This window comes from Amphiura filiformis, chromosome 6, assembly GCF_039555335.1.
Source record: "Amphiura filiformis chromosome 6, Afil_fr2py, whole genome shotgun sequence".
Lineage (NCBI taxonomy): Eukaryota > Metazoa > Echinodermata > Ophiuroidea > Amphilepidida > Amphiuridae > Amphiura > Amphiura filiformis.
This window is the reverse complement of record NC_092633.1, coordinates 18,576,239-18,589,431: the sequence shown is the minus strand read 5'-3', so window position 1 is coordinate 18,589,431 and position 13,193 is coordinate 18,576,239. Positions and strand designations below refer to the sequence as shown.

Here is a 13,193-nt window from a genome sequence, read left to right as displayed (position 1 = left end):
AAATTTTGGAGTTTGGTTTATTTTTACAACATCCTATACGGTATTACACAAATACATAAACACTATAAAGCATATTTAATTATGGCCATACAACAAAAGACAGGTACATAATTTATAGTACATTTATTTCGTATAAATAACAGGTTAACACACCATCCAACAAGTTCGTTATTATCTACATAAGCCCCATTCGTAAATCTTCAGATATTATTATCAGAACTATGTGTCCAAGATAAACTTAAAACTTAAAATGAAATTTGATATAACATTGAAATACATTTTTACATATAACATTAAAAATGGTTATGTGGATATTGTGTATATACATGTGTTCTTTTTCTCAAAGAATCGAAATTTGTAGATACATTTTTATTGTTACAACACGAGATGGTAGGTCCCTGTATAAATGCTGTACATTATGTTCACTTTATTCAAAGTTTCCACCATGGTGTGACCTTTAGTAATACCTTTCACTGCTGTGGTGGCGAGCAAGGAACAATCTGACACCTATCTGAATACCGTATTTAGCTGCACTAGTGATGTACATGTACTATGCCCATCAAATTGCACTAACCTTGTGCATAATGGGATGCCGATATGAAAATGTGTCTGTCATTAATATTTTTATTTGGAAAATGGAAGCGTAAGTTCCCCGCTGTCAATAGCATTTCTCGATATCTTCACGTCAAAATAAATGTCACATTTTTATCGGACAAATGGTAAGAGTTTCTCAATTCCTTCTTTCTTCTGGGATGTTCTTAAATATCTCTAAAGACCCTACTAATAGTTGTGAAGCTAAACACAAGTATACTGTCCGGTGTGATTTGTGAAACAAAAGAAACACTCTAAATGTTAAGGAAATACACTTTACAAATATTAACGAAGTTTTGGCGGTCCATAACGGTTGACGCCGATATATAAGTATTCTGTAACCATAGTAACGTCTAATCTGTACAATTCATAGAATAGAGTTCTTTTTTTAAATTACTACTCTGAAAGAGCAAAATGAAACAGAATTGAAGGCGAGTAAGGGTAATAAAGGTTGTAATGATTTCCTGCAATACAGCAACATTATAACTGTAACTTCTTGATGCGTGTACGTAAACCACTGTCATCAATTATTTTGTCATATTGTCGTTTTTAATCCTTGTAAAGTCTAATTATGGTCAACAACTCAACGTCATTTTAGGTATTTTTGTCTGCTTTTCATAATCGTTTGGTTATTGGTCAAACTCCAGTGCCACTGATAATGCGTTCGGCCGCGTGTTTGTAGGTGTACGTGGGTTTGTCGGGGTGAGTTCGTTTGCGTTCTGTCGCGTGTTTGTAGGTGTTTAAATATGCGGGGGTGCGCTTGGGTGTGGATACATTTGTTTGTGCGTATGTGTTTGCCGGACGTTGCTGCAACCGGGTACTGTCCCCGTCCCGGGTCCCCGTTCAGCCGAGATGTGCAATTGACTGCAAACATAATGCATTTGAGAGTGCGCCCTCTATTGAAATCCAACAAAAATTGTGTATAATTTATGTAAAACGAATGAAGTTCACGTCCTCGGTTTGGCACAGAAAATCATAAGAAAAAACACGTCCGCCTTTGGATAGTTACGCTCGTATAAGTACAGAATCCCCGTTTGCCATGTTTGTACGTGGGGTTGTGCATGGAGGAGGGGGTGCATGCGGGGGTGCATGTGCCAGTGGAAAGCTAAAAAACTGCAGCTGATCAATATTAGAATGCATGTCACTGTTGATGGTGGGTGTGAGGTGTGGTTGTGGTTGACTTGTTCGTTTATTGTTTCAGTACATCGGTAGGTATGTGAATGTATTTCGGTTGCATTGTGCTCGTATTTTGCAAATTGATTAAAAGTGAAATACCAAAAATTTAGTTTTTCCTCATTAGTTAAAATCAATTCAAAGTTTTTGTTGAAGTCAACACGTTTTTCACAGCAAGGACGTTTCACTTCCAATAGAATCATCCTTCCCAAGGGTAAGGTCACAGCTCACAAGATGACGTCACAACAACACGTCCAAACCGAAAGTCAGCTGCCATTTATATCCTGTTTAAGGATGGAAAATGTCTAAGTAGGATTTCGTCAAGAGCTTTAATTTAATGATCAATTTTGTCTTTTGTGAGTGAAAATATGTGAGACATTCAGGTCATCGTCTGGGCATTTGTATTGTCAGTGTCCTTATTTGTTGTCTTTATGTAGGTAGATTTTAAAGAAATAAACAGGTTAATGTCATTGTACCGTTTAAGTCATTGTCGTCATCGTAGGAACAGAACAAGCAAGGGATTCAGTCAATATTGCTTCTTCTAATCTATCGAAAGGAAAAGAAAGAACCTGTATCTACTCTTGTCTATACCTGCTACCACGAAATGAGCGTAAAGTCGCAAGTTGGTTGTTTCGAAACGCCCTGGCTACTGCGTTGATGTTCTTTGATTCACACGCACCTGTTCAAACCAGAACTATGTATGTATGTCCATTGTGAATGGCTCACAATGGGCCATTCACGAAGGACATATTACTGCCTTCTAATAGAGGTGCGCGGTAAACAAAGATCATCAATTCAGTCAGCCAGGAATGTTGTCTCGAAACTACCAATTTGCGACTTCATACTCATTCCGTTGTAGCAGGTCACACATTTGGTACCAGTCTGTGTGTTTGTGGGGGTGTCTGTATGTCTGTCTCTGTCTGTCTGTAAATATGTCTGTTTATTCTCGAGAGTAATCAGTTAGATGAAACATGATGCAGTCATGTCTACAGTAGAATTCATCTCGACCTTTGCAGGACTTAAACCCCATTAAAAGCTATTAAACCAAGATAACACTCATTGAAGCAGCTCAACTGATTAAATCCGATCTTCTCTGGTTGTGTACAAGTGTCTGTTTTCAATGTGCTACTTCGCAATAAAGCTGGTATTACAGCTTCAGTTGGGTAACCGATTATAAAGGAAACGAAAGGAAACAATGGTATGTGTACCATTGTTCACGAAATGAGACAAAGACCTGCTTTTTGTTAACCAGCATTCTTCAAAATGAGCAACATAATGATTGTTGACTTAACACGCTTTTGAAATAATTTCTTCATATTTTTGGTGTTATCTGTCGTTTACATATCCTTCCTAAAACACAAAAGTGCGACCCTCTCCAAACATCTAAATTAGCTAAAAATTTAGGACATGTTACAAAACTTTATTTTCTAGAACCTATTTAGAATAATTTAAATGTAGCTTTTACCGTTTTTTTGTGGCATCCTTCAGAAGTGAGCGGTCCGATACCAATATTTTCGGTCAAATCTCCATTCAATTAACACGGAGAGTTGGCTAGCTATGCCTTGCCCTCACTCATATTTTACAAAAGTGCGACCATTTCTGAACATCTAACCTAGCTGTAATTTTAGGTCATGTTAGAGAAATATATTTGCTAGAAGTTTTGGAGAATAAATAAAATATTGGCTGGTTATTTTTCACACAGTGATGTTAACTAGGCAAGTGTCCATTCTCCCAACATACATCATTTGTTGAGGTCACACGTCAATGGTGAGAGCACTGTGTATTGTGTATAGGAAAACGGACCGTAACTGCAGTATGACAATTCTCGCTATTCGCAATAAGGGCGCCGCCAGCGGTTTGCGATGTAATCGTGATGTATCATGGGAAAAGGTCGACATCCAAGTCCGCGCAATACGAATATTATCATGCTATTACATAGGAACACGTGACAATATTTTTTTAGTTAGTCAAAATAAAGGTGTTAAACGCGAATCGATACTCAATAATACTTAATAATGTGATTTGAAATGTGCACAATTAATTTTTCTCTATCGATTTGCGTGTAATACCGTTATATTGACAAACTAAAAATATTGTCACGTGTTCCTATGTAATAGCATGGTAATATTCGTATTGCGCGGACTTGATGTCGACCTTTTCCCATGATACATCACGATTTTTCCCATGATACATCGCAAACCGCTGGCGGCGCCCTTATTGCGAATAGCGAGAATTCATTATAACCCCTTCCCATACAAACAAAACAAATCAAGAAACATAACTTGTCGAATTGTTATGATATTTGAAAGACAAATCCTAATTGATGTGAGAACCCTTTTACCATTTTATGCGACTGGTCAAAAGTTTTACTCTTTAAAAGTGTGATATTAATATAGCTCCGTAATATAGACAACTCTTTTTGAAGTGGTGAAATTTCAATCTAAATGAAATGAGAAGGTCAAAAACAAGTCATTTGTATTCAACAAAGAGTTGTCTTTTTATGTCTCTTTGAAAGATGGTCCTTTTTATTCTTTTATATTCAAAGAGTAAGCCTAAAAAGGACTGTTATTATTTTACAGATTTTACAGCAAAATAACAACGTGGTTTTCCAATTCCTCAAAACATTTAAAACATATATATTAGCATTATTCTCAGCTCCGGCGATGTTTACTTCATTGTGCATACAGTTTTGGGAGACAAATATGAAGTACGCGCCATCAGTAATAATCAAGTGTTTTTATGACGAGAACATATTAAATATATGATATAAATAGATGCACAATAGCAGCAATAAACAAAATTGCATCTTGAAATTATAAGAAGCGATAACAGTGGCAGGAATTGATTTGATTTGACCCAAGAAAGCCTCTTTATGAAGCTTTTTTAACACCATAATGGGTTGGAAACAGTCGGGGGGGGGGGGGGTTATACCCTACTCTTCTCGAAACTGACTACGAGCTACATATAAAGCTATGGCTCTTCTGTACCCGGGACCAATGGCTTATCTTCTCTTATCGTTCATATGCCCAACTCTAAATTCACCATGGCGAGAACGAAAGTCTGTATTTAATCTTAATATTGTAAATTTGTTTTTTCAGGTCAATATACCAGCAAATATTTCCATCGCCGGTAATCGAACCTCATGCACCAGAAACGAGAACTCTAACCACTGAGTCACGCTCTCCCTATAATTTTTTTTTGGGGGGGGGGGATTATCATTATCGTCTTCCCCCTTGGCTCCATTATTCTATGTCACATAGTGCCTACATGTATAGGAAGCATGCAGTTCAATGCAATCAATGTTTTCAAATGGGCCTAACAAGTTTATAAAATGTTTCTGTAAATGGATGGAAAATACAGATTGGTTTATAAAATGTATTCTGTCCGCACAGGTTACACAAGGTGCATTACTTCAATCTTACTTCATTTATTATGTTTGACAGAAACAATAACAGGGTAAATTTATTTTCAAACATGGTTCAGTGTGTTGTATGTACTTAGACTATACTACGGTACAGTAACATGTGATGTTTAGCACACGGTTACAAATTCGGAACCAGCCGCATTAAAAAGGTATTCACGACACCACATTTAAAATAATTGCGTAATGGTTATCCCTAAAATATCTACATTGATCAGTAAGGCGCTACATTCTTTATACGTAATAGTCGTGTGTTTTACACAATAAGAAAAATTAATGGATACATTATACAGAATAACACATTTTTTACTTCACACACTTCTTTAACAGCTTAAGTTCCTTTACAATTTTGTAATATATTTTTAGCGGTTTGGTGTCAAAGTAATAGTGATTTTGTTATCGGTTTTTATGACGTTAAACAGATTCAATTCTAAAGTAAACAGCATTATAAACAGAACATACTTGGAAATACACCGTTAAGAATATAAATATCATATTGCAATTGGATTCCAATTTGGTGCGTCACAGATACGAGTTACATTATACACAGGTGCACTTTTTATTTTTTTGACTTCAAGGAAAATCATTAACAATATGTTCAAGTCCAGCAGTAATTCATACTATAAGATTAAATAAAAAAGTCTAGTCATGTAGAAACTATCAAATAAAAATGTTACATGTAAAAAGTGATTTTAACGATAATCATCAGATGACATGTTTCAAATTAGTGCAGCAATTCAGATGGAACGCGTAAAATGTTGTACTAATGGAGTTATTTTATTCTATTACTTTAAGGGATCTGGAATGAGCGTTTTGAAAGTATTTTTTGTGGAACATGAGAGCACATCAGACATATCGAATTGCATTCTGAATACGAATAATGTCTTTCTGATATCAAATAATTTTCATTTTTTGAAATTCACGATATAATTTCTGACAAATTGTTAAAATTTGATATTTTTCACATTTTTTTTATATAACAGTCCTCGAATTTTATAAATCTAATAATATATTCTTAAAGTGTATGTAGCTGGGAGGAAAAGCCGACGATCAATTGACAATTTTGACCTTTCATATTGAAGATATGGATTTTTTTCAAAAAAAGACAAAAAATTTTTTTTTGGAAAAAAAAAAAAAAAATCCATATCTTCAATACGAAAGGTCAAAATTTTCAATTGATCGTCGGCTTTTCATCCCACCTACATACACTTTAAGTATAAATCATCAGATTTATAAAGTTTACTTCGAGTACTGTTAAATATCAAAAATATAAATTTTAATCATTTGCCATAAAATGTGTATTACATTGCGAATTTCAAAAAATCAAAATTATTTGATATCAGAAGGACATTCTTCGTATTCAGAATGCAATTCGATATGTCTGATGTGCTCTAATGTCCCACAATAAATACTGTCCAAACGTTCATACCCCATCCTTACAAGGTTAAGAAGCAATGGCTCAGAATAGCCAACAGCGCCCCCACGTGCCAGTTATTGGGGCTGAAGACGTCCAGGAGAATTCTGGATAAACGCTTCCTCTTGGTAAGCAATCATAGTTTGTGCGAAATAAGAAAAAGTTAATCAAGGTTAAAAAGCAATTTGAAAGGAATTTTAAGTAGTTTTCTTTATGTGACCAGGTATATGAAGAGCTTTGTTGCAAAACCCCTTACATCCACTTTTGACTTTTTGAGAAAAACAGCTTTCTTTTAATTGTGCAAGTATTACTTGTTCGATTTGATTCAATTTGGGTTTGGATAAAGTGTTGATGAATAGAAACTAAAAGAATAGGTTTGGTACAATTTTCAAGCCTTCCTATTTATTTTATTATTCATTTTATATCGCACCTTTTGTGAATGTATTAAAGGGGTTTTGCAACAAAATAAATTTACCCCTTTTCTAGAAACCACCTTTGCAATCAAATTTGAACCCATTTGTTTGCACTACTTTATGTAACTTGACTAATGCTTTCAAAATCAAAAAGACAAATTGAAATATCTCATTTACTTTTTTAATTATGAATTTTTAATTAAATTCGGGAATTTTTTGGGTATTTCCGAAGCTACACCTTTTGTTAATTAAAATGATTTTTTCAAACATATGTGAACCAAAAACAGTTCCTTTTGGTTTTAATAGGTAAAGAACATTCCAGGCTACTATTATACATCAAAAAAATTATAACAAAACAATTCTATATTCATTTTAAGTTCAGATTTCCGGAAAAAGATTTCCAAACGGGAAATATACGATACCTCCGGAAGGGAAGGTAGTATGAAGGTCAAACAACCATCAAAATGCGCATTTTTACCCACACTATAATATCATGCCAATAACTCAATTTCAGCCAAAAGTGGATGTAAGGGGTTTTGAAACAAAGCTCTTCATATGATAACATAGAACTTTGACTAGTCTGAAGACGCAATACCGGTTAGAATAATAGGGGTTTTACTATTCGACACAATTTTAGAATCTGGTAAGCCACCCTGTCTAACACCTTCTGAAGACGAATAACATAAATGTTTACGGAATAAAGCACAGCTCGTGGGTGGCACACTTGAAAGCTTAGCTATTCATTTCCCATCTTCATGGCGTCCCTTTCTCTTTTGCTGCAACAAGTATAGTTATGGACTTATTACTAAAATGAAACTTATGTCTTTCCTCACTTTCTGCGAGTTGCTCTTAATCCAGGGTCAATAATCATTGAAGTTATGAGTATATGACAGGACCGTATATGTACAAGATCTCGTTGATGTTTCTAGAAATAATAATGCTTTAATGCCGTCGATAAGAAGTAGGTAATGCGGATCTTGCAAACAAGGATTCAAAAATATCAAAGATCAGGTACAGCTACAGGAGAATACAAGAACAAAGATATCACGAGTTTAATATTCCTATTCAACAGTTTATCCCACCGTTGGATACCAATATTAAATTCTTAAAACATTAAAGGGGGTCTCCGGCAATCCTAACATTATGCCTTATATGTTAGAAAAATAATTATCAAGCACAAATCACATGGTTTTATTAAAAACAAGCTCACATTGACCATTAAAACGAATAAAAACAGTCGGCTCTCAACACGCGATATTCAAAATTCCCGCGCCGAAATTGTGTAAGTGCAATGACGTAATGGTTATTTGTGCTCAATTGTCGCCAGCCTTCATTGTATTACTGGGACGTCATTGCATTCGACAATTTAGGCGCCCGGAAATTTTGAATATCGCGTGTTGAGAGACGGATGTTTTTATTCGTTTTTATGGTCACTATGAGTTTGTTTCAAATAAAACCACGTGATTCGTGCTTGATAATTGTTTTTCAAACATATAAGGCATAATGTTGTGATTGCCGGAGTCATCCTTTAAAACATTAACACGTTTGCCATTATAGTACTTTTTATTACAGAGCTGATTTTTAGTACAAAGCTGATTGAATGTTGTATTTGGAAGTATCAGTCTTATGCCCATAGCCACTGAAATACACGCTAAAAGCAAGAAAAGTATAACAAGACCTGATCGCTCTCTGAACAGGCACGACCCTTTTGGCGTTAGACTTATACCATGAATGCTTGTAGATTGTAAGATTTTGTTTGTTTTTCTCAGTAGTAGTGATAACAATAATGGTTACTGGGCTATTATGCAACATATTGTATATTCGTCCCAGATAGTGATAATCAAATCTAATAAGGGACGAAATCAAAACTCGACCGGCGGTTGACCGCCGGTTCCGCCCGGTTGCTATTGTTCTAAACAATGGTAACCGGACGGAACCGGACGAAACCGGCGGTCAACCGCCGGTCGAGCTTTGATTTCATCCCTAAACACGTTAACGTTACATTTGTGTGATAAATCAACATTTCTCATAAAAGACAGTTTCGTTTTGAATGACTATAATTTTTGGTACAAATAATTTTACAGAAGCACACACAAGCTATGTTTGGGGTATGTCTTTGTACATTACATCATCACTTACCGTCAGAACATAATTTTGATTTATCAATTAAAGAACAATGTCCTGTGGATATAATGTACTTGTACTTCCTTTGTCCTCAAGCTGAATTTGCGTACACTTTTTTTAATACCGTTATAAACTTCGTAAATACAAAAGTCATTTTTCCTTTGTAACATGCTTTATATAACTCATACAAAGATCCTTGTCATTTGATTGGCCAGTTACTATTGATTAATCACTTTTTAGCGTCACCTGCAAAAAGACTTGCACTCCTTGCGAGTGCAGTAATCAATTACACTCACGCACAACTACCATGGCAACACTGAAATATCGAGCACGGTGACCACCTCGACTAGCCAATAGGTGTGGGTGATGCTTCTAAATATAGTTCACATAATATTTTGTTTTCCTGGTAATTTTTAAAATTATGTGGAAGAAAAGGAAAGTATATACGAGTTATATAAAACAAATACTGAATGGAATGTTTTATTCGTTCAACATGTTCAATGGAAAGAATATTTTCATGAGGTGAAAAATTAAAAGTTCCATTGAACTCAGCAAAGCCCCGTTGAATTGAAGATTCCATATTTGAATTCATAAAATATTCTTACCTTTGTACTCATATTTAATATTTGTATAACATTTGCCCTGACGAATACCAGCATACTATAAACTGACGTGAAGCGCGGGTAGCGACCATGGCAAAACGAATTTACAAAGAAACAAAACAAAACAAAAACCCTATTTATCTTTTCGGTAAATCTCATAAGCCTTTGCGTTTGGACCCCTGATATCGTTACGCCGGTGCGCACATCGATACTGCGCACTGCGAACACCAGTGTAGCACTTCACCGTACTGAAATGCGCAGTATCCATGTTCGCTAACGATGTGCGAATTGGCGTGACGTGTGCATATAATAACATGGCCGTCCGCGTTCAGTTAAATACAAAAGGGCTGTTTATAATAGTTGCCTGGGGTTAGTCAAAACCGATATGTTTGTTCACGGTTTTGCTTGGCAATCTCGAGGTACAGGCTCATTTCTATTTAAGTAAATACGTACTATGTTGTCGATTACTTATTCAATTGTATGATGCTTAGTTAGTTCAGGTTAATTGAAGTTTTAGCCGTCGTATTGTCGTCCTAAGACTTCAAAATTCATTTCGACGAAATAACAATTATTTCATGATAAATGGTTACAACAATGTAGTTAAAAATAAGCGGTGGCGGAACGATTTTGAAAGTGGGATGCCCAATCAGTTGCGGATGTAGAAAATGAAAATAATAGCCGCAAAGTCTCCCGCAGTCCCTACACAGTATGGGAGAGTGAGTTGGCGCAACGGTAGTTCCCTCGCTTTGCACCACTGAGGTCCTGGGTTCAAGCCCCGGCCGAGCCCAAGGACTGTATGTGCATTTAGTTTATCCCGATTTCATGCTCGCTCTCGCAGGTTTTCTGGATTCCTCCTGCTTTCAAATGTTACAATCTAAGTGCAGATAGGTCCGCACTAGATTCGGATGCATCTGGCCCAGTTGATGCGATCTGAATGTGATTATTCACCATGGCAGCGAAATTACAGCGCTTTGAATCCTTCAAAACCTGGAAAAGGGCGCTATATATAAATCCAAAATGTGTTATTTATTATACCTACTATATATATATATATATATATATTACAGGTTCTTACTTTCTTTACTGGAACCTAAAGAGTGATAACGCCCTCTGTTGCAATTAAATTTAGTGTGTATATTAAATGTTATGAAGCTAAATTTGATACATACCATAGAATATGTAAAGTAGAAATTTGATAATTAAAATTCCTCTATGAGGTATGGGGAAGGTTGTGGAGATATCGGCTGTAATAATCAATACCGCTCAAAAACAATATGGCACTAGGTTGCCCCGCAGGGCTATTAAGAAATAATTAGTGCTCAAACGAAAATAATAGCGATCAAGCTTAATCTATAATATAATTATCTCCCGATACTTAGAGAGAGCCGTCACCCAATGCTTAAGGTTATGCATTCACCGTGCGTTCTTGACCTGCGGGGCAATTATATATTGGAACACCATTAGTTGAAAGTTCTCACTATGGGAATTTCCGACCTCATCCCTACAGGGCTTGCGGCCTTGATGTTTTTTAAGCCTTGTTTTTTTAAGCCAGTATCAACAAAAGTATCAAGGCTGCAAGTTTGATAGGGCTGAGGCCGGAAACTCTCATAGTGAGCCACTTGCAACTAATGGAGTTCAACTATAATTATGGCCCCCAGGGCAATAAAGCAAAACCATGCGTAACCTTAATTTATCATTGCGCAACAGAGGGCGTCAATGTGTAGGCAATTCAAGTATAGAAAATAACAACATGTATTGTGTAGGTACTGAGTTTAAGGCAAACAGTGCATATACTGTATGCCTACATATAAATGGGGTGATACACAGGGGTTGGAATGTATCATTTTACACCTTCTTTCAGGGTCTATAATGGAGAATTGCTTATTTATGTTCACTCAGATATGTGACACATAGCACATTATGCGTTTCATTAAAGTGGCCCAGGCTCCCGGTCGTAAAAGTGAGGGTTCCGCCACCGTTGGCTATAATCATCATGAAAACTGGCATGTAACCACCACGTGTGATTAGTCAAACAATGTTCATGAATATTCATATAATCACAAAAATATGTCGCAACATAAATGATAGTTTGGTTTTATTTTGTGCATGAAAGTCGAACGTTGATTCCACAATCATACAAATGGTCAGGCATCAATTCAAAGCAGTTAATAATTATTAATTTGGATTAATAATCATGTCATGTTGTATTCATCCTTAGAAGCAATCCAGAGATCTCGTCTTAAAATACCTTTCCCATTGCCACCTGTGATGCGTCTTTACCACAATTACAGAGTGATAACCACTCTTCGACCGCAACCAATCATCGCGACTAGCAATTTGTAGCCGCTACCAGCACTTTACCACTCACATCTGGAGATTCTTTGTATGAGAGTCTGATTCCTACAGCATTGATATCATTTTCCTTATTCCAGCCGTTGTGATAGCCATCAAGCTATCGACAATATTCACATTTATGAACAGAACCAATCGCAAAGCGAAACCTGGAGAACCGTTGTATTTGGCAATTTACTGTATAATACATTTTGATTAAATAATCAGATCTCAAATCTTCGGTCTGGAGGTTGGATGGATCAATAGATGAATGGATGGATGGATGAATAAATGGTCGCCTTTTCTGGCTAAAAATCCTTAATCATATTTCGTATTTTCTCAGGAGGGGTGATCTGGGTCTTTCCGCAATATTTGCATTCCCATAACGCCATCCATGACAACCACACAAACTACATAAATACAAAGAAAAAATCTGTCCATAACTTTGGCTACTCCTTGCCATTCATTTATTGTTTGCTCTTCATGGGCTTTTTCAGCATATCGCCCTGCTAGATAACGGATGTTATTGAGTATCTCAAGGTGAATTCGATCCTTCCATGTAATTGGTCCAGTGCGACTGTTGATTGGTGCATTGTTCTGGTGGCTATGATTATGTCCATGTCCATGACCAGGTCCTGTTGCTGACAGCTCCTCTTGTTTAAGCATGAATTCCATTTCCGCAGCTGTACCACTTGCTGTGGGCATCAACTCAATGTGATGACCTCGACTTGGTAAGCCTATATTATACGTTCCAGCTCCTCTCCGTTTCTTGTCTACATTGATACATAGAACTTGGGCGAGAACACCAAGGAAGATCTCTTTCATCCATTTTGGCATTGGATAACGGCGATGGTGAAGATTAAGCACCAGGACGGTCATAAAGGTAGAAAATGATACTAGGAAGATCGTGGTAATATAATATCGAGCTGAAAGAAACAAGTAGAACAAAGTCAATATATCAACATGATCAATCTGTAAGCGTGGCAATGGATTCTATTCGGGTTTTTTTCTTGCTCCTGTATTGATAATTTACAACTGATCTTCACGTGAACACGATCTTAATTTAAGAAGCACGGTACATGTATTGTTGAAGACCGTACAAAGCGGACGCCAAGTACAAAATT

The 13,193-nt window shown here is 36.3% G+C and overlaps 1 protein-coding gene across 1 annotated transcript in view; it reads right to left on the bottom strand.

The window, feature by feature from the left end:
• Positions 1-7,484: 7,484 nt before the first annotated feature.
• The window catches only part of LOC140155089 (neuronal acetylcholine receptor subunit alpha-10-like), a gene marked incomplete in the record, with an annotated part of 49,629 nt that continues 43,920 nt past the window's right edge, over positions 7,485-13,193 (bottom strand). Inside the window, 1 exon segment of the mRNA XM_072177788.1 lies at positions 7,485-12,995. Coding sequence (XP_072033889.1) covers positions 12,409-12,995 — 587 coding nt within the window.